The sequence below is a fragment of the Melanostigma gelatinosum genome, assembly GCF_949748355.1.
Source record: "Melanostigma gelatinosum genome assembly, contig: SUPER_1_unloc_2, whole genome shotgun sequence".
NCBI lineage: Eukaryota > Metazoa > Chordata > Actinopteri > Perciformes > Zoarcidae > Melanostigma > Melanostigma gelatinosum.
In genome coordinates this window covers 662,249-685,151 of record NW_027635329.1, presented here as the reverse complement: position 1 = coordinate 685,151, position 22,903 = coordinate 662,249, and the positions used below count along the sequence as shown (strand labels likewise).

General features: G+C 46.6%; 1 protein-coding gene across 4 annotated transcripts in view; it reads right to left on the bottom strand.

Moving 5' to 3' along the window:
• LOC306786463 (NEDD4-like E3 ubiquitin-protein ligase WWP2) overlaps positions 1–22,903 on the bottom strand; it is a 71,207-nt gene that overhangs the window by 22,780 nt on the left and 25,524 nt on the right. For 2 of the 4 annotated variants that reach the window (XM_079297411.1, XM_079297412.1), the window contains exon 10: positions 15,431–15,605. In XM_079297411.1, the coding sequence (XP_079153537.1) occupies positions 15,431–15,605 (175 nt within the window). Of the gene's footprint in view, positions 1–9; positions 372–15,430; positions 15,606–22,903 lie in introns of those variants that run through there. The other 2 variants (XM_079297414.1, XM_079297413.1) reach the window with 2 other exon arrangements.

The following is a 22,903-nucleotide window of genomic DNA, read 5'->3' as shown; positions in this document are numbered from 1 at the left end:
TAGGAACACCTTTTTCTGTCGCCGTCCTGTCCTCTTCCACGTCTTGCTGTCTCTCTGCGTTTGTCCTCGCCGTACGTCACAATGTGAAATTCTTCAATCGGTCCACTCTCGTTTCTCACCGCATTAGGGATGAAGAGGAGGGAAAAAGTTTTGTAAAAGAAAACAACCCCATGTTCAGATGAGTAAGAAAAAATAAGATTTTTTTTAAAAAGCAGCAAAATTCACTCAGTATGGTTGTCCCAAACTTGTACAATCAAGTTAACGCTCGACCTCGCTTACACGCGACACCAGGCGTGCTACATGTGTGTAAGTCGGGCATGCTGTGTGTGTGTGTGCATGCGTGCGTGCGTGCGTGTGTGTCGAGGGGTGGGGGGGTGTCTCCTCTCTGCTGCAGCGGTGAGGGGCAACTGAGGGAGCTGGCCGTCGGGCAGCTCGTATGCCTCCCAAAAAAACGACACGCTCGGTAGGAGGATGAAACAACAATGCTGTTCCAATGAGCTCACTGGTTGGACGCAAGCCCCGCCCATCCCCCGGCTTCCCGCTCACCTCCTCGAATACACCCTGGCACCCCCACCGCCCCACCCTGACGTCGTCCTCCTCCTCCTCCTCCTCCTCCTCCTCATCTTCTCTCTGGCTCTCTTCTAGCACTGCTGTGAAAGTAGGCAGGGAGGTGCAATGTCTGAGGGAACTGAGGGGAACATTCATGCTTGTTCCAGACTGGAGCCCCCCCCCGCCCCCCGCCCCCACCTCCTCCTCCTCCTCACTGGCCGCCCCAACCGACCCCAGGCCTGACAAAAGGCACCTTTATTCACCCTGGGCCTGGAAACCACTGTGGGGTTTACTCAGCCTGTACTCATATACACACACACTGAAGAAAAATTGTGTGTGTGTGTGTGCGCCATGGTGTGGAAAGTTTGTCTGTGGCAAACAGGGAGTCAATGTGTACATTCTCATGTTGGAATACACACAAAATCGCATGAATATATCAGCTTGAGTGGAAAAGTAGCTGAAAAAGACGGTTATGTTGGAATTAGTGGCCGCCGAAGGGGAGTTTCATGCTAAAGATGTTTATCTGCTCTATGTGTGTACTGCAAACAACTGCACAACATGTTATGCTGGTTAGCGTTGTAGCGGCACTGTAAATAAAACGGCGGGTCGTTATATGAACCTCAAATTAACAGAATGGGTATTTTATTATCATAACAGACCCTTTGCAGCACTCCTACCTACCATAATCATAATAGTCAGCATGCTAGCAATTAGCATAAGGGCTCGCGATTAGCATAAGCTAATTGAAAGGGGTATCGGCTACCAGGACCAGTAATACAAAAACAAAGTAATGTGGACCAAACGGAGCAGTTCATGTGGTGCTTTTTATGATGGTGGAATTAGTTAGATAGCTAAGGAAATCAGGTAGCTTTTTTTGCCCTTCCTGTTCCCTGTTCCCTCGTCTCGAAGTCAATGTTTTTTGTTTGTTTAATTTGTCAGTAAATACCCCTTTGGTGAATTTAGAAGCTTTTATGTGTCTTAAAAATAGAGTTTCCGAACAAGTGGCTAAATGAGACGACTAAACGTCATCACTAGAACACCAGTCCTCCTTTAGGTTGGTGGTGGTGACGTGATGTCATGTGACTGTTTGTTTATAGCCTAACGTTAGCTTTTTACTTCCGACGATTGCATTTACGCTTCAGAAATATAAAAGCGGTGTTCATTTTTTGCCGCAGAGATTATTTTCTGCCATAATCCTAAATCCAATGGAAGAATCCCATTGCACTCTCATTTGTCGAGCGAACAAGTGTGATGCCAACTTCCTGGTTGGCCTACAGAAATAAGGCATCCCTGCTGCACTCTATTTGGTGATCGTAAGAAGCAAAACAACCCTCAATATGTACAAAAATGAATAAATTACACATTTAGAAAATCATTAAAAAATGTGGGAGAAAGTTAGTTGAGGTGGCTTCACCTTCGATTGAATGGCTGTGTGTACCTGTGTATGACAGGTAGTGCTGGTTGTCCTTTATTAGTTAGACTGAGGAGAAAAAACCTCAAAACCACCATTTTCCAAATGAAAGCTAGTGGATAAGTTTGTTCTTTTCACCGAGACATGTTGCACCACAAAAGTGATGATTATTTCCCTGAGAAGCCATAAAGTAGAGTATTATGCACCAAACGTCAACATCACTTTATGCAGCATTACCCAAAAAGAAATGTGACTGTGCCCATTTAAAGGAGCCCTGTCATGGAAACTGTGAGGGAGTTGGGGATGGAAAGGCCAGAGCCTGCTGGAAGAGCGAGAGCGGGCACATAACCGGGTTAAAGGGTGTGTGTGTGTGTGGGTCGCTCCCATCGACAGCCAATCTATGCCCCGCCCTGATGGGTTTTTCTGTGCCTAAAAAAGGTAAAAGGAGAATATAATGATATAAAACATGATGACTTCATCCTGGCTCTAACCATTCAGCTCCTCGGCAGCTTCTAGACAGAGCGAGGTTGGAGGGGAGGAAAAGAAAGGGAGGCTGAGAATACAAGGGAGGGAGAAGGAAGAGAGGGTGAAAAAGCATCATGTTGGCAGAAATGTGTGAAATAATGACTGGGTGTTATAGATGTGGAAGAATAAAAAGGCCATGAAGGCAGGTGAAAAAGGGGATTTGAGCTAGTCGCTTCTAACGTGTTCGGAACACTTTTACTGCCGATGTGGCTTTAGAAGATACGCAAACATATTAGCAACACTTTTGTAAAAACTTTTTGTAACATTGCCACTTCTTTTGAGATGTAAAACTATGCAGACAAGGAGAGAAAGTGAATACCAGGCATCCAGTGAATTGCAAGGTCAGTGAGTTCATCAGCCATTCAAATGCTTCGAAAACATGGCAACTCGTCTGTGTGTTTCAGACTAATTTAGCAAAGCAGTTTTCATCTGACTGCGTTTGCTATGGTGTCTCTTATTTCATATTAAGTGATGCTCACCTGCCCAGTGTGCTTACAACAGTGTGTATCTAGAACTGCCACAGCATCCTTCCACTTTGATCTCTCAAATAAGTTGACTTTAAGGTTATTATTCGATACAGAGGGGGCTTAAATTGGAGATCAACCACTCAAATTATAACCTGTTGCAGATGGACAGTTTTTAAAATCGTGCAACACAATATTTCAACTTAGAGGTCTGACTTTTGTCTTGTAATGACCTATTATTTTTTATTACCGGTTCATTTGAAATGTATTTTCTTTTCGACTGATTCATTATTTACTTTCTCTCCCCGGAGTCAAAACTAAACATAAAAATGCAGCGTTCAGTTTCTTTGCTCCAAATATCTGGAACAAACTCCCAAAAAACTGCAGGTCAGCTACAACTCTCACTATTTTTAAATCAAAGCGGAAGACTTTCCGGTTTACAGCTGTTTTTTATTAAATCATCTCTTACACTGCATCTTATTTATCCTATTGTTTTCATTTTCTACTCTCTCGCTATTTTTAACGACTGTTTTAATTGCGTTTAAATGTCTTTTTATACCGTCTTTCATTTGCACTTTGTCTTTTGAGGTTTTACGTAAAGCACTTTGAATTGCCTTGTTGCTGAATGAGCTACAATAAATAAACTTGCCCTGCCTTATAAATCTACAAAATGAGTGGAATATTTTACCAATCACAAAAGGTTTTGTTCGATCAAGCTAATTATACTCAGTTTAGCACAGAAGACAAAGAAAAGCAACAAAAACTCCCCGCAGGAACCAGAGAATGGTTGCCATTTTAGCTTGAAAAAGCACAATTAATCTCTAATTGCCAATGATTTTTCAGACAATAAACAAATTTCAGGGATAAACACTGACTGTTACAAGTGGTTGCCGGGCTGGCAACCAGGCTTCAGCTATTAATTGCCAAAACTGAAAGTATGGTTGTGATTTTTTGTCACCTTATACACTATAAATGTCCTTTTTGTTTTTCGTTTAGGTTCATCTGGTACTTTGTCAGTTGAATCAATTTGTACATTCGTGTGATGTTGACGGGTTCGTCGATCTTTTCACCTCACAGTCAAACAACTTAATTTGCTTGATCGTTGTCTCTAAAACAGACGTCTGTAGGGAAGCGCGTAAACGCACCACTGCACATGCAGAGTTGTCTGGTTCTGACTCCACCAGCAATATTTGAATATCAATAATGGAACAAATATAGAAAACATATGTATTTTGGGGTGTACTTCACTATTTTGTATATGTTAGAAAGTGTTTGCACTGATGGCAACCAAAAGCCAAGAATTGGTTGCTAATTTCTTAAAATGGTTGCCAATGGCAACCCGTCCTGTAAAGCCATGAATCAATTAAGCAACTATTTGTTTTAGCTATAGCTCAAACAAATCTATCAAGTGAACCTTTTGAGTTGAAATCTTTTGTCTTAAAGGACTTAAAGGCTTCTGTAAATGATCATCGATCTTAATATTCCTCAGGATCATTATTTACTCGAAGATTGTAAAAGTCTGACAACTGCCTTTTCTTCAACAAATACCAGCTAATTTATCAATTTAACACATTAGCGCTAAAAAAAGCCAACATACTATAACGCTGGACTGAAACACGCACGGCGCATGTTGCTATGGTGATGGAATAAAATATATTTTAAAAAATGATTCTGTGTCTACTACAGAATTATTATTAGTAATTATTCTAGTAATACATGTAGCTTAAAAAAATGCAGCTTTCTCTTAATGTGCTACTGCAAACTTTCTCCTTGTGTGAGGGAGCTACGTAACATCTGGTTGTAAATTTTGTTGCGGATGGCAAAAAGTTAAAATACTTTAACTTTGGACGGCAATGCCGTCTTCTATTACCGTGGCCTGTATTCTCTGCCCGCTCTCACCTAATTTTACCGTCCTGCTCTCGGCCACTAAAATGATTTCCGGTCTGCCTGATTCCATGCGAATACAGCATAAATCAGACGTCTCCAACTGTGCGCCGCACCTCTCCAGGGGAATACGAATACGGTTGAAGGGGACGCAGAGGGACAGACATGAGGCAAAGATGGTGGCCGAGGTGAAAGTGACAAGTTTGTGTTTCTATATTACGGTACTTTAAAACCCTTCAGTGCCTGATTTTCAAATTTACTTTATAATTTGTACTCCTCCATTTCTTTGAGTCACAACATAATGTTAACAAAACCCACATCGATGCAGTTTAAACTCCTGTTCATTGTCCTTTCATGGGATAAACCACTTACAAACGCCCTTTATGGAAACGTGAGCACTGACGGGTTGTGTGTGTAAACATCAGTGAACGTGACATTGGGTCATGTATGAGCCTTCTGTCCAGTGGTGCGAGTGATAAAACAAAGGGCTGATTCAGGTGCTGCTGTCAGGGGTGCTTGTTCCAGCGAGAATGGAGCGAAAGTCTGTTGTGAGTGGTAAAAAACAGAAAATATAAAATGGAAGAGGGAGACATTATCGAAATGAGCCGAGATGATAATGAAGATATCTCTGTGGGATGCAGAATAGGGGGATTTTGAGAGGAACATAGAGAGTGTGTGTGTGTTGGGGGGTTGGAGAGACGACAGAATGATTGGAGGGGTTGGGTGGGCGGGGTTAAAGGAAAGCATAGAGGTCAAGGAAAGGAAGACTGGTTTAGGTGAAAAAAAAGAGCGAGGGGAGAAGCCGGAAACAGCAGTTAATGACTCAGAGGCTGCTCTCTCTGGGGTTCCTAACGAGCTGCAATTACTGTGTACACACACACACACACACCACCATTGTGGACCAGCTAAAACAGTGTATATCCACATAGATAGTATAGAGACTATCTGACAAACAGAAAATCCATTGGCATGACTTTCAGCAATGATTTCGTCCACATTAACAAAGTCACATGTCGCCACAGTTTCTTAATGAACCGAAAATGTTTTTACGTTCCTCAGTGGCTGGGCTTGGCTTTTGCCGGGGTGATTCAACTAGGTGGGGTCAGCTTGGTGTGGGAGGATCTCTTTGTGGGACCTCTCCTTGGCGCTGGATGACCCTGACCGGGTGCGTTTCCTCTGTGGCGGTGCATCGCGACTTGCTCTTGATCGGCTTGGAAAGGCCCGGTCTTGAAATAGGTTCCCCGTCTCGTTTGCCATGCTTTGTGGGTGTGCCTTTTTTTTGTCACGTCATCACCATTCATATCTATATAAATAATGTGTCCATAATTCAATTGCTTCCAAGAGCACAAAGTTCTTCATAGATCTAGCCTTACAAAAAAACTAAAACAAAGGCTCGCTTTAATTTCAAGTCAACTGATGATTGGACTCATAAGCTTTCAGGGGGCAGCCCTTTGATACACATGTATGTATATATGTGTGTGTGTGTGTGTGTGTGTGTGTGTGTGTGTGTGCGTGCGTGCGTGCGGACACCCGTTACAGCGCCACAATCCATTTAAGAGGACGACTGGCCCCTTGACCCTTTTTGGTTGTCATGTGCTACAGAGAAGAAATGTGGCACTTGACCTCGACATTACAGCCCTGTATACCCACACCCACAGAGAAGAGGAGCACGTGCTCCAACAGTAGGGAACAACACACACATCAGCATCCACGTAACAAAACAACACAAAAACACATCAACACAGAATCCTGATCTGCCACAGAATATGAAACTGACCTGTCCTGATTTATGATGGAAAGAGAGAGAGGATGATAAATCAGCCAAATATTTTTGAGTAATTATTTTTGTATAGCGTGTCCACACAGTGAGAGCGTCAGTAGAACATGTGGCTGTGTTCACAGTTAAGCTATGAGCTCTTTTGTGTGTGCGTGTGTTTCCTTGTTCGCACACACTGGGGCCATAAATAGTAGCTGCTATCAGCAGTGTGGGCATTCCAAGACAAAGCAGTGTACTATTGTAAGAAATTTGAGCAAAAAACTGTAGTTAGTAGATATAATAGTGTTTAATAATTCATAATTAAGAATTCATAATTAGTCATAATCATAAGGGTTTTGGGAATGCATAATTAAGATAAACATAAAGTGTTGTAAGATTAGGAGCTAAAAGAAATTAAGCTTCTGCCAAGTTGCAGAAGTGTAGTTTATATACTGAAGGATTATCATAGAAGGAATTAAGCCATAACTGGGGATTGAATGTGTTAGCGGCTCAGGGAGAGAGATGTGGAGATAGGCGTTTACAGAAGTTAGCCAATAGAAATTGAGATAGATGGAAGGGGAGGAGTCGCGAACGAATATGTGGGAGGTTTGATTAAAAATACTTTTTTGCTCTCTCCTGTGAAGGCTCTCAGACGACGGACGTGTTTTTTATACCTGAGAAGCTGAGTTGAGTTTTTTGCAAATGGGGTTCTATTTCATCCTTACTGACCGCCAGAGGCAGTGCTTAACACTGGATATCTTCCGTCTCGCGCATGCGCAGGTCGAATATTTATATCAACAAAGTCACTCGTGACCTCAGATGACTCCCGTCGTCTATAAGTTCCGGTGTCATCCTGAGTTCAGTCCTTTTTTTCTTCTCGCTACGCAGGTTGACTACCATGGTAGTCGAAAAAATATATATTTTGTCTACGAGCAAGATATGTTAGAGTTTGTCGCGGTAGCCTTGTGACCACCGGTCGGGGTTGCGGATCTTCGCCCTCCAAAGGCTGCGACAAGCGGTCCCTCTTGGGAGGGAACGGCGTCGGCGCCGTGCGGACCATCGAGCCCCAGTCTGGGTCTGGCGGACCCAAATGGGCAGCAATCGGTGAGATCGACTGGCATTGTTGAAACCATTGTTCGTTGTTGTTCCTCGGTTTGCAGAGCGTTCCGCTCTAGCTAATCGAGTGGCGGGCTAACGTGAGCGTTGAGTACGCTGTCGGGCCGCCCTTCACAGTAAACATAAGCGGCCGGATCAGGAGCGTTCGCCGGCTTATTAGACTGAGCTGATACTCGGGGGTGTCTAAGCTAAATACTCTGATTGTGTCCATTGATTGTTGTGAGAACATTACGGCCATATCAGTTAGCGGATATCACAGTTAGCGGAGTGCCCTCGCTCAGGCTAACTGGTAGCACACCAGGAGTTACAGCAACTATCTATCGTATCTACTATTATCTGCAGCAACTATCCTAGTGAAGAGAGTGTCCTCGCTCCCCTCTCACTAGAGGGACTGTGTTCTTTACCTATTTCCACAGTGGCAGAGTGCTCTCGCTCAAGCTCACTAGAGGGACTGTGTTCTTTACCTATTTCCACAGTGGCAGAGTGCTCTCGCTCAAGCTAACTGGTGGGACACCAATATCTACAGCAATTATCCAAGTGAAGAGTGTCCTCGCTCCCCTCTCGCTAGAAGGACTGTTCTCCTGACCTGTTTTCACAGTGGCAGAGTGCTCTCGCTCAGGCTAACTGGTGGGACACCAATATCGGCAGCAACTATCTGAGTTAAGAGAGTGTCCTCGCTCCCCTCTCACTGACTGTCCCTGGCATTCTCAAACATTCAGCAGAGCATCCGCTCAGACTGGCCTAGAGAGTCGGCCATGTTTGACTTTCCCGGCTGTAGGACCTGTATGGCTCCTCTGCAGCCTGATGATGGCCATGACCTCTGCCCCGCTTGCCTTGGCCTCGAGCATCTAAGGGAGGGCCTCTCTGAGAACCCATGCATGAACTGTGGCATCATGCCTCGAGCAGTAAGGACTGCTAGGCTCGCCGAGGCAGAACACCTGACTGGTATGGTCGACCTCCCCCTGTCGGGTCAGTTGAATCCAGCCCTACCTACCCGTTTCAAGCGCAGGGCCACAGAAACTGCAGGGGCTCCCTCCAAGAGGGCTAAACCCAGCGGGCTGTCTTCTAGAGTGGATCTGCTGACCTCCGAGCTAGCTCAGATGAAGTCGCTTCTACTGGCCCTCCAACCCAGTGTAGGGGGGGCTGAAGCACCAGATCCACCCGCGGCTGAGCTTTGCTCAGAGGAGGACATGATGTCACTGGCGGCGTCAGCCACGCTCTTTACTGAGTACAGTGAAGAGCAGCCCTCCCATGCTTCTGGACCTGCCTCCCGTTCCTCAGCTCAGGGCTCTTCGGAAGGTGCAGTCGATAGCTCCATGGGGTCTGTCATTCGCATGGCACTGGCACGCCTGCATTTAGATACGCAGCAGCCGGAACCCCAGCCTGCGAGTGCCTTCTTCAGGCGTGTTCTCGCCCCTACCACCTTTGCTTTTCCTCCCTCCGAGGAATATCTGAGGGAGCTACATGCATGCTGGAGGGACACCGGGGCTCTGTCCCATCTTACATCAGAGGGCCGAACCCTGGCGGCCATGCAGGACGCGGCAAAGTTTGGCCTCACCCGTATGCCAGCTGTTGAGCCGACTATTGCGTCCCTCATAGTTTCCCCTGAGGAGACCCTGAGGCCCGATGCCAGGTGCCCTCGACCCCAATGTCGGGTCACGGATGACCCACTGGTCACTGGATGTTATCCAGGGCTTATGACACAGCAGCACGCATGGGTCGTATTGGCAACTCCCTCTCCCACCTCATGCTTGCCCTCTCAGCTTCTCTGCAGCAGGCTACTTCCGACGCCTCCGCAACCAGCCTCAGTGATGCCTCACTGCAGGCGTTTGCGCTCATGTCGAGGGAACTTGGACGGCTGATGTCCACCCTGGTCCAGACTCGCCGCCAGGTTTGGCTGGCGCAGTCACCCCTGTCTGAGGCATGTAGGAGGACCCTCCGTACTATCCCAGTGGAACCGGGTGAGCTGTTTGGGTCAGCTGCTATACAGGCGCTTCAGCGGACTGTTGAGGCTAGCCAGACCAGGCAGCAGTTTTCTGGTCTTCGCAGGGACATGCCCGCACCCCGCAGACGTAGGGGTCCTACTCTATCCACCCGGGGCCATTTTCAGCCCCCGGCTCACCCCAGTAGTCGCCACAGGCCTCAGCGTACCGCTGGGAGGCCGGACCGCTACCCACAAAACCCTACCTACGTTCCCCATAGACAACCTCCGGACTTGGGGACTACCAGGCCCCCCCCCCAGAGCCTCGAGAGGCAGGGGGTACAGGAGATGATGTCTCCCGGCCGGCTGTCGGTTATTTCTCCCAGCAGCACATCAGCTACTGGGCAGCTCATGCTTCAGACCCCTGGGTGGTGTCCACCCTAACCCGGGGGTACAAGCTTCAGTTCCGACGCCGGCCACCAACCTCCAGCCGGGTCAAAATGACCAGTATCACCGATCCGGTAAAATCCCTAGCCCTGAACCAGGAGTTAGCCGCGCTCCTGGTCAAGGGTGCAATCGAGAGGGTGGACCCCCTGTCACAGCCCGGGGGGTTCTACTCAACTTACTTTCTGGTGAAAAAGAGAGGCGGCGGACTGCGCCCAATCCTGGACCTGAGGGGACTAAACAAGTTCCTGAGGGTCTTGCCATTTCACATGCTGACCACAGCAGACGTCCTTCGGGCGGTTTCCAGGGGAGACTGGTTCACGTCTGTCGACCTGGAGGATGCCTATTTCCATGTTCCCATTGTACCTCACCACAGGCGGTTTCTTCGCTTCGCCTTTCAAGGCGGTCACTTCCAGTTCAGGGTGCTCCCATTCGGGCTCTCCCTCTCCCCACGGGTGTTCACAAGGTGTGTCGCTGCTGCCCTTTCCCCCCTGCAATCACAGGGCATGAGAATACTGCCGTACTTGGACGATTGGCTGATCTGTGCGCCATCCCAGCTTCAGGCGGCGCAGGACACTGCTCGCCTTCTTTCTCACGCGGCCCGGTCGGGCCTCAGGGTAAACATGGAGAAGAGCTCCCTGAGCCCTTCTCAGAGCATAACCTTCATTGGTGTGGCTCTGGATACAGTCACTATGAGTGCCTGTCCGTCACCCCGACGGGTGGACGACATCCTCCACAGCCTCTCTCCCTTCCAAGGGGGCAGGCGGGTGCCCTACATTCTTTTTCTCCGCCTATTGGGCAAACTGACAGCTGCCTCGGCAGTCGTTCCATTAGGGTTACTGTCACTGCGGCCCCTGCAGCGATGGCTGAACAGCTTTCACTTGGATGCCAAGTGGCACAGACACAGGGCAATAGTAGTATCGGAGCAGTGCCTACTCGCTCTATCCCCATGGAGGGAGAGAGCATACCTGGCGAAGGGTGTCCCCATGGGTTCGGTCCCATTCCGCCGAGAGGTGGTCACAACAGATGCCTGCCTCTCAGGATGGGGTGCAGTGTGGCAGAACAGGACTGCTCAGGGGCAGTGGTCTGCTCAGGGGCAGTGGTCTGCTCAAGACCACATAGAGCATGTCAATGTTCTAGAGCAGGGATTCCCAAAGTGGGCGCAATGTTCTAGAGCAGGGATTCCCAAAGCTCGCGCACCCCTGGGGGTGCGCGAGCTGCCTCTAGGGGGTGCGCGAGAGGAAAAATGTAATGGCGGTGCAGTCTTGTCTCCTAAAAATTACGTTCCCCCCAAACTAAAATGCATTCTCAATTACGTTTTACCACGAACGTATTTTCTCCCTGATTACGTTTGTGTTTGACGTACAAATACGCTTCTCATCAACATATCTTTGCCATACTCTAGTCTTTATGTTTCTGTGATCTGCCTCGCCTCTGCCCCGCCACCCACGAGTTGTTGACCCGCGGCCTGTTTCCGAGGGCTGACAGACCTGACGATCGGGTGCCTCGCGGCGGGTGCGGCTGGAGACCTCGCGTCCCGGCGCCAACGGGTGAGCGCCGCCACTCTGAACCATAAAACCAAGTCCCGGATTTCACCCGGGGGACATTCTGGAGGTATTGTGACCGGGTGATGTGCCTCGTTGCTGGGGAGGTATGAGCCGAGAGTGGTGGGGTGTTATGGAGGTATATATTACAACTCGGTGTTGTTCCCGTGCGTGGATGAGCGCATTTCTGCCGGAGACAGGCGGCGTGTTGTGGTAGTATTCTGACCGCGTAATAGGGAGAAGGAGAGGCGGTGGTGGAGAGGGAAAAATGTTAAAGAGATGGTGGAATGTATGATTGGAGAGAGAGAAGCGAAAAAGTTGGACGTGATCCCGGTGTCCAACAACACTGTCGCGCGCATCGATGCTTTGTCCGAAGACATCCTGGCTATATTGGTCGGTCGCGTGAAGAAGAGTGAGTTTTACTCTCTGCAAGTAGACGAGCCTACAGATGTGGCCAATCTGGCCAATCGTCCGTTACCTTCGTAACGTTACGTCCGTTACCTTTTCGAAGGCACGGTGCAGGAAGAGTTTTTGTGTTTATCTTGTAAACAAACGCCACGCGCGAGCAAACTGTTCTCTCATTCGTCCGATTTTTATGCGGCTCTGTTGCTTTTTTTTTTTTAAGGTGTGTGTGTGTGTGGGGGGGGGGGGGGGTTGGGGGTGCGTGAACCCGGTCGGGATGTAGAAGGGGGTGCGTGGCCTAAAAAGTTTGGGAACCGCTGTTCTAGAGCTACGGGCTGTGCACCTAGCGCTCAAGCATTTTCTGCCATACTTGAGGGGAAAGCATGTGCTTGTCCGGTCGGACAACACCTCGGCGGTGTTTCACATAAACCATCAAGGGGGCACCAGATCTGCAGAATTGCTACGGGTAGCCCGTGCCCTTCTCACCTGGGCTGCCCCTCGTCTTACCAGCCTTCGGGCAATGTACCTACCAGGGGAACAGAACCAGGTCGCAGATTTTCTGTCCCGTCACAAGCCTCCACCGGGGGAGTGGCGGCTCCATCCAGATGTGGTGCAGAGCATTTGGGGTCTCTTCGGCAGAGCAGAGGTGGATCTCTTTGCCTCGGAGAGGTCGACCCACTGTCCCCATTGGTTCTCCCTGACGGAGAGGACCAGTCCTCTGGGTCAGGATGCCCTGGCTCACACGTGGCCACAGGGGCTTCTTTATGCCTTTCCACCGGTCCCTCTGATCTTGCCAACACTTCTCAGAGTCCTTCAACAGGGCCACAGACTCTTGTTAGTGGCCCCCTTATGGCCAGCCAGGATCTGGTTCTCCCTACTGCACAGACTCTGCTGCAGGACACCCTGGCGCCTCCCCGACAGGAGGGATCTCCTGTCGCAACTAGGGGGTCAGATTTGGCATCCAAATCCCAGCCGCCTCCAACTATGGGTCTGGCCGCTGGAGGGCCCGACCAGCTGCTGACTGGCTGCATAGAGCCAGTCAGAAGAACTATCCTGAATGCCAGGGCACCATCTACCCGGCTGCAGTACGAAAACAGGTGGGGGCTGTTTTCTGACTGGTGTGTGGTTCGGAACAAGGACCCGGTGCAGTGCCCCGTACCTGTTGTACTTGAGTTTCTGCAGTCCCTGTTAGATAAGGGCCGGTCTCCCGCTACCCTGAGGGTGTACGTGGCCGCTCTTTCATGGCACCATGCTAGGGTCGACAATGGCACAGTAGGGAGCCACAGACTGGTGTCCCTCTTCCTAAAGGGAGCTCAGCGGTTGCGTCCCCCAAACGCCCCGGCATGGGACCTACATTTGGTATTGGACACCCTGTGCTTGCCTCCTTTTGAACCCCTAGCACGGGCAGAGCCAAGATGGCTGGCAACCAAAACGGTGTTTCTCCTCGCCATCACTTCGGCTAAACGTGTAGGCGAGCTGCATGCCCTGTCGGTGAGTGAATCTTGTCTGAGGTGGAACTCAGATGGATCGGGGGTTACTTTGTGGCCTAATGCAGCGTTTCTCCCAAAGGTGCTGACACGCTCTCATATCAACCAGCCTATCCAGCTTGCGGAGTTTGACCCCCCATCGGGAGAGGAGAGGTCAAGGCTGCTGTGCCCAGTGCGGGCCCTCAGAGCTTATGTGGAGGCCACCGCTTGCATACGGCGGTCGGAGCAGCTCTTTATCAGTTATGGTGGGCCTAAGAAGGGCTGTGCTCTTTCGAAACAGCGCCTGTCCCACTGGATAGTGGAAGCCATTGCCCAGGCATACAAGGCGAGCGACCGTCCGCTACCATCCGGAGTGAGGGGCCACTCTACCAGGAGTGTCTCCACGTCATGGGCAGCCCTGAGAGGTGTGCCAGTGGAGGATATATGTGCTGCAGCCTCATGGGCCTCACCGAGCACATTCACCAGACACTACAGAGTGAACGTTGCCACCCCTCACCCACTGGGGAGGGTTCTTTGGCCAGCTTCCTCTGCCTGAACTATACAAGGTGGGTACTTGTGATTCCTCGTGACTCTTTTGGTATAAGTCATCCAGTGTTAAGCACTGCCTCTGGCGGTCAGTAAGGATGAAATAGAACGAAAGTTACGAATGTAACTATGGTTCTATGAATCCTGGATGACCGCCAGAGTTCTTGGTCACTCGGAATCCCGTGAACTCGCGAGAAGATTCCATAGGACTGAACTCAGGATGACACCGGAACTTATAGACGACGGGAGTCATCTGAGGTCACGAGTGACTTTGTTGATATAAATATTCGACCTGCGCATGCGCGAGACGGAAGATATCCAGTGTTAAGCACTGCCTCTGGCGGTCATCCAGGATTCATAGAACCGTAGTTACATTCGTAACTTTCGTTTTATTGATTTAATATTTCATAGGAGTATGTACTCCAATGTTTAACTGTAATCGTACTTTCATCAGTGGAATTAAATTCCTTATAATTGTAAACCAGTCTTGGTAGATTTCTTATTGGAGCGTGTCGACTGCACAAAGCAGCCGGACACACGTGCTCCGGCCTTCTCTCTGTGGGGTGTGAGTTTTAGCCTCAACACTATCAACACTGAGGGCAGACCTACCTATTGGCTTTTCTCACACGAAGTGAGGAGAGGAGGGACGGAGGGAGGAAGCACACCGAACCTGAACGTCTCTGTCCTCCTGTGTGATGTCAGCTTGTTGATGACATGAAAACCTGAATTTATCCTGAACACTGCTGAGTACACTGAATGTAACCAGAACTTTCATTTAACATCTCTTCCCAAGCAAACATTTAGATCCAGGAACTCCTCCCCAAAACAGGTGGAGCATCTGGAATAATAGCTACACATTACAGGGTTTAACTCTGTACAAGTAACAGAACAATAAATTCAAAGAATGTTTAAAATGAGAAAAGCTATCATTCAAATGAAAACCTATCAAATAAAAAGAATAGGGAAAAATGGGTTGTACCAACAAGGATGAATTTAATCTAAGACTCGTTGTAATCTGAGTTTTGTCATGCAAATTTTCATGACCGCACTTTCTCTGAAACGCCTGTGTATACATGAAAACATAGGAATAAAAATATGTTGCTAGCCTGCGTTAGATATTTTAAAGAATTGTTCTGCCTCCACCTATGATCCGCCCACACAATTCCATTATCATGTACTGACAGAAAAGAAGTCTCATTACTTTCATCAAAGCTGTACAAGTATTTAAGCATTTAGCTTAATGAGCACATGGAGTGGTTGATCAATTGCTGAGAGTGCATATTGCCTGGGGGACAAACATTTCAACTGAAAATACTAATCCTTTGTTACCATTGCCTAAGCAATGTGCCACATCCCCTGAGTACTAACATAATGTATGTTAGCCAGTGGAAGCCCCATGTACCTGGTAGAGGAAGCGCTGGCTGAACTGGTGCATGGCGCCCTGCAGCTGGTTGCGCTGGCTCTGCCACTGCTGGTAGTTGCGCACAGACTCGGCCGTGGGCCTCTGCCATGTGGTGGTTCTGGTGTTGTGGTCCACGTAGTAGAACCTGCCCCGCTGGTCCACTCGCTTCTCCCAGCTGTAGAATGGAGGGGGGGATAGAGAAAGGGCTGTGGCTTTCAACATCATCTGTATTTAGCGCGTCAAGAGTGGGTGGTTGTATCAAAATGTAGGCTGCTGATAGTAACAACACTGATTTAAAGAGAGAAGGAAAGAAAACAGTGAGAAGAGGGGAAAGAAAAAGGGAGGGATAAAAGACTGGACATGGAGAAGGAAAACAAGAGGAGGATAGATAACGCTGCTAAGATGGTTAAACCAAACTATCCTTTACTGAGGTTCGAAGAATAAAACTGATAAACACATGGTTACACCAAATGTGGCTTTAAATGTCTATTTTTTTACTTTCTGAGGACCTGCCTTTAAAACACAAATTCCCAAACTTGCACATGATCAATGGTAAACTTGTTCTACAGCTCCAGAAAATCAATTTAGCAGCGACAAAATAATGCCTCAGGCAACATCCACACTACCACGTTTCTGCTACAGTCACGCCTAGCGTCCACAATATTCCGCTGTTTTAGAACCCCTAAAACAGAGACATGTGAAAATGCAGCTTGTGCCGTTTTAGTCTGGACAGGCAGGAAACGAAGACCGTTGAAAACTATGATGCTCCATTATTGGGTCTTCCACGATTCGCAACACCGGTGGAAGAAAACAAACGACACCAACCTCAACTGAGCGGTTAATTCAACACGAATTACAGGCGCGGCTGACTATGCTAGGATCTGTTGTGCAGTTCAATTCTACTAGCGCCTATATGCGCAGGAGGGAAGCTATTATTTGAGCGTGTTGGGGTCTGACCATATGGCTTCAACATGTGCTGTGAACAAAGAGAATCAGGCCTTCACTTTTTCAAGCAAAGGTTTCATCCTGATTTGTAGTTTGATGAGAGCAAACCTCCTCTCGGAATTTCACACAAGGGTGTGAATTTCCCCCCCCCAAAAAACCATGGTCACCTGAATGCACCGCTGCAATCTCATTGGCCGAGAGCCAAGAGACCCCAGGACCCCTGTGGTTCAACCACTGTTCTACAAAGCCGCCTGCAGTACACACCTCAATGCTTTTCCAACAATCCCTCCGGTATAGCAGGAGGCACGCAACCGCTCTCTTCGCCCTCGGACCCCCGTCCAGGCCACAGAAGATCCAGCTTTCCCCGCCAGCGCGACGCTGGCCACCAGGCCACGAGGAAGCAACGGCCCTTCACCCCTCCTCAAACCCTGTCAGGTCACAAGCCATTTCGCCGGACGAAACAGCAGTGTTCCACGCTGAGTAAAGGCCCACTCCGCCCGCGATAACGAATCCGCTTCAGCGATCCGTTCTCCGCTTTTCTTTTTCTTTTGTGCACACAAACCGGCACAGAGGAGCCCGACGAAGCCTCGCTCCTCTCGTGACCGAGGATTCCCGGTAAGACGCGCAGACACGCCGTCAGCCGAAGTTAGATCATCCCCCCTGCAGCGAGGATTGATCACGTCTGCGTTTGCTCCAGAGCCACGCCAACGGACCGAAGCCGCACCAACAAAAGCCGTGCGACACACAGCGCCCGCTACAAGGCCGCGCTGAAAGTTCCCCCTGACCCCCCTTCCTGACGAGGAAAAAGGAACAACTTCCCCACGAACACTTCAACGTTGCAACGAAGCATCGACAAGTAAGATTCTTGGTATCTGGGCATAGCTTAGCTTCAATTAACTTAAGTTTAATTCAGGCCATTCATTTATATGTTGATATTCCCGTGTTTAAGTTACTATTGCGCAATCCCTCGCGGATCAGAAAATCCGCTCTATGGTGCATTCCCGTATTCTGTTTTGTGTTAAGACACTGTCTCATTATACGGAGGTATTTACGCAATCATTACGAACTAGAGAAGCGCCGCTGTATTTGTGTATTAACTGCTATGACTTTATTTGGGGATTCTTTTCATTCATTGTATTCCACTCCGTGTGAGAGTTCTCTCTTCATTAACTCAACTCTGTGAGTGAGCTGAGGGTCGTGGCTTATCACGGCATAAGTTACCGGCAGTTCAAAGACGACAGCGGTATACTTATGCGTGATAGAACCAGCAAACTCAGGCTCCCTACAACATCGCACGCCGAAGTGTGATGCACGTCGAGTTCGCGCTCCTTTTTTTCCTTTTCTTCCTCCTCACGTAACACGTACACACAGCTCCTATCTCTGCCCCTGGGGGAAACCCCGTTCAAACGATCGCCTCACAACACGTGTGTGCATCGGCACACGTGATTACATACAGCCGCTTGCCGCCATTTTGTCCGAGTCACTCGACTCCGCCATCTGGTGGTAGTTAGCTGTAGTATCTTAAGGCCCCTCCCCTTTTGGCCCGCGTCACTCGACGCCGCCATCTTTGTAGTCTTTAGCAATAGCTGTAAGACTCCCCTTCCTTTTCACCCACAGACCCACATACACACATACACACACACACACACACACACACACACAACCTCATCCATTTCATTCATTCTTTAGTTTAGGCATATAAAATTGTATGATAACATTTGTTGGTTGCAATATTAATTGATTTGATCATTTATTATTTTGATTTAATAAACTCTGTTATACTTTAAGGAGCAGTCGTCTGTGATTACTTGTGCATATGTATTTGATGAACCTGTATGTAGTAGCCTGTGCTCGAACTTAAAAACCTTCACTGTCACTGAATGTATAGTCATACGCAGACTATTGACATTATGAGTGACTACAAATTATGAGACTTAGTTTTATCGTTTGGTTATTGGTCCCTGTTCGCAGGGTGGTGCCCCGTTGTTATTAATAATCATTAATAATTGTTACATACATTAATAATTCTATTGATGTCAAGAATTCAGTTTCTTAAATGCTGATAACCCAAACACGCTCCCTTAGATCCCAACAAGCGCTTAGGGACAACTCTTGTGTCCGGTGGCGTTATCAGCCCGGGTCATGTGATATGCGTTCTCAGGCCTGGTAGTGTGGGCGGAGATGGTTTCTGAAAAGGCTCATCTGGACGGAGACCGTTTTTGTTTTATTACGCAACCTCAAAGGTCATCAAACTGTGTATTCGCATTAAAGACAATGCCAGCCCTCAAGTACATGAGGGGTAATAATGGCCAGCGGCATTACTCAGACGTCTATGTATACCTTGTTCTTCCCCTTAGATGGGGGTCTGGACATGGACTAGAGATATGGACGGTCCACAGAAACACACAAACGAACACAGCTCCACACACACAGACCAGTTCCCTGGGCTCGGCAGGACTGACTGCTGCTCCCCTTGCTATTCCCACATCTGACTTCAGCGCTACAGAATTTGGAAGAGAAAAAAGCATCAAATTCCGTATGCTAACAAAACACGCCATGCAGATACCAACGGGCTTGGAAAGTTAAAACTCCATGACATTTTTTAGACCTTCCATAACTAGCTGGAGGACTGTATCACTGTGAGATTCTTCCTTTTGTTCAGGGTTTTTCTAAAATGGTCTTGTAGTCAACTGAAGTCAGGATTTTTTTTAAACAGCAAATGCAATGAATGTGTGAGACATGCTGTAAAATAGAGTTTACTCGACACCTCAACAGTGAACTTTACTAAGTCAAGAAATCGACATTCTAAATTCGCTGACTTTAGCTGCTTGGAACACACCTAACAAAACTCTATGATAACACTATGATATTTCATAGATTTCATTACTGGTGGGAATCTAAACAACACATCGTGCCAACTGTGTAAATACACATAAAATGAAGGCTCAATATCATATCAGTAACGCGATATGAGACAAGACGTCGAAAATCAAGACGAATATGATTGACAATGTCAGAAAACACTGAAGGCTGCATCGTCTGTGATAAGTCTCTGGTCATCATTTCTCTTCATGTCCTTATAAATGTTGAGATGGCGACAGACAAAAACCAAGATAGTGACGGACAAAACGACAAACTTGAGGCTTCCAAACTGTAGCCCAGAAACCAGTGGGTGACTACACTGTGTCAACTTCTTTTATACAGCCTATGGTAAAAGCACCAATGATCAACCCTGCAATATAATTGTAATATTGATATCGAAGCATTTCGTGAAATACATTGTGATATTTGACTTTCTCCTCCACACACTTACAGTATAATCAATATGGCTGTACACGCACACACGCTATGTGGTTAGCGCTACTGTTGAGTACTAAAATTAGCACATATAAGATATGAACATGTGTGTGTGCTTGCAGCATAAGATCACACTGCAGGTGTTTGGTCTTCTTTACTGAAACAATACATGATGCAATGAATCCTTTCTTTAAAAAAAAGAAGAAGAATTGAATTCCTAGAACTGTGGGGCCTTATAGTTTTTGGAAAAAAGTTACTCAATCAGGATGGAGATGCGTTTGTTGGGACTATTTTCAGTGGCGGATGAATCCACATTTGGTGCTCCAGAGCAGTGTTTTCAAAACTGTTTCACTGGGGACAAACTTGTAAAAAATGACAACCTGATTCACAATAGGCCTCATCTATTAATTGTAAGAGCTAATTTGTGCATCAATGAACGTTTAACTTATCTTGAATAGGTGAACCAGCCATTTAGATAAGATATACGACTTTGTTTTTGAAAATATATACACATGTTAAATACTTTATTATTGAGAGCAAATAAATACATTTTGGCAGAGTTAGCAGACTATCTAGTTCCTTTAACTTCCTCTCATCAGTTCAACAAACAGACTGTACATTAGCCTTTTCATGTCGAATTATCAGAAAAATACAGACATTCATCCTCCCTCGTGTGGCTGGAAGGTGTTATTGCAGAAGAAAAATGTTAAATAAAAGACCAACGAAGATAATTCGTCAAATTTCTTTGGCAACACAAATTAAAGTTCTTTGGAAATGACTCTTATGAGTATCTGTGGCAGCAGGACGATGTATGTGGGATTGTGTTAAATAAACTACGGAGAAGGAACAGCCAGTGCAACAGTGTGGCTCATCGATGTGTTTTTAATACTTTGCAAGAAGAATCAATTCATTGTTGGTTTGTCTAATCATGTGATTCGTTGTTATTACGAAAAACATAGAATATCTAGACTTATCTTTAAATCACCTCCACTTCCGTTTGATTTCTGTCTCCAAATCAATTTCAAGAACTGAAATCTTGAAGATTAGACTTTGAGTGCCATCAGGAGCCAACATGTATACAAGGTTTTGCACCGATATTAGCCAAATTAAATTAACTAACTCCAAAATCTCTAAAAACATCTCTTAATTAGTGCTGGGCAAGTTAACGCGTTCATTTTGCGTTCACGCATTCATTAATTAACGCGGACAATTATTTTATCGCACGTAAAATTAATTATTTAAACAATATATATATATATTTTTTTTTAATTGAAAGACAAGAGACAATACATATACATAACAAGAGTATGACAAGAACAGTGGGATAAAAGCCAGCAAACATCCTATAGTCAGTTGCGGTAAAGTCAGCAGACACTACGATCTCCGTGGTCAACTCAGCAGACACTTACGGCACATGTTCGTGCACCTATATGCTGAAATTCACGGTAAACGCATTTAAACGGCACAGATCGGGAGCGAGCGAAGGACTTTGAAAGTTAGCGGAAACGGAAATGTGAGACAACATCCGGTTTCTTCAGACCAACATCCGGTTTTCAGAATAAGATTCCAACAAAGTATGAATTATATTCACATTACGTATAAAACATGCTACCTTAATCTCGTGAACCAAATATTATTGCCCTTTTGTTCATATAGCAGTACTTTTAAAATAAAAGTGCGCAATACACTACTTTTGAATTCATTGTTGAACTTTGCCATAACAATGCGATTAATCGCAAAGCATCCATGCGATTAATCGCGATTAAATATTTTAATCGTTGCCCAGCACTACTCTTAATACATGCAAAACAAATATAAAGTATTCTAGCACCACTAATGTTTATATTACTCAATGTGGTATTCATTTCACAAAAGACACTAAAAACAATATCTAGCAGCTCTTTAACTGGCCATGACAAAACTGTATGACCCAGAATTTTTAAGTTTGATCAACGCTGTGATAAGCAATCGTCCGTGTGCTTGACTTTGTACTTTTAATGGTTTTCTCGGGTCTAGAAGTCCTCTACGCTGAGGCCTTTTCAACACAGCACCGACAGCGTCTCTTAAGATCTTGCTGGAGGACCCTTCAGCACCGGGGATGATTGCAGACACAGAGATAGTCTCTCTGACCACTGTGCCTCCGAGCTTCCTTTAAAAAGGGCAAGAAAAATACTGTTGCCTCTCTGATATTAGGACGAGCTAGTTATTTACTAGAGCCAGAGAAAATCCCACAGTCTGAGAGTCTCTACTTAGTTCTGCTATCTGACTTTGAACTCTTCGTACCAGTCGCATCATTAACTCTCTACTCCGTGTTTTTCTTGGAGCTAGAAGTGTACGGTCCCCTCACCACGAGCTGTCCGGATTAAGATTTTACGGTGCATCCTTTATGTTGTTTTGGACTGAGTATTTATCACCATGTTGGCTGACAGCAATCCCTACGAGCTCCTTTCTTTTATCTTCATCCCATTTCCTACTGGGATGGAGTTTGACACGTGTTGACTTAATGGAACTCCCATTTACAAGATTAGATTAGATCATTTCAAGTTGTACCTTGGCATAGGACAGCTCTAAACAAATGAAAGCCGTAAATGTAAGGACGAAGCCAGGGCCCACTTCTTGTCTGGAGCAGTTCATGCTGATCAATTAGTGGTGAGACAAATGACTGACGCAGAAATATGTAAGAAAAACCCAGTATGGAGCGGACACATCAAGACTGGAGACTGAAACTTTAGAAGGAAAAATGGTATCGGAACATCAGACGGGCAGTGTTTTTTCAGATAAAATGCTCACATCAACACTCGTAGGAAACTCTTTGTGCTGCTTGTTTCTTGCCGTCTGCTGGCATATCCCCAAACATGCACTATACACAGAAAATAAACAAAAATTGCGAATTGCTAAACATCTCAGTGTTAGTATCAAACACTAAAAAATGATCGTGGCACAATCAAGGCCTTTACACACCAGGGGTGTTGTTTTTTTGCGTGCGTTTAATTTGCCTGTCAATCTATTTTTTCCAACTGTTAGCGACTTCAATTTTCTTCCGGAACAAGGTCAATTTTTCTGAGCTTTCACACTGCGAATAAAAGGTATACATTTGTGAAACAACAACAAAGGTCCCAAGACTGCAAACTGTATTACTCCATTCAACCTTGACAAAGGCAGCACAGACCAGATCCACTTCTTCCGTTCTTACCTTTCACAATAAAAGCCCTAGACATACAATTTTCGCAG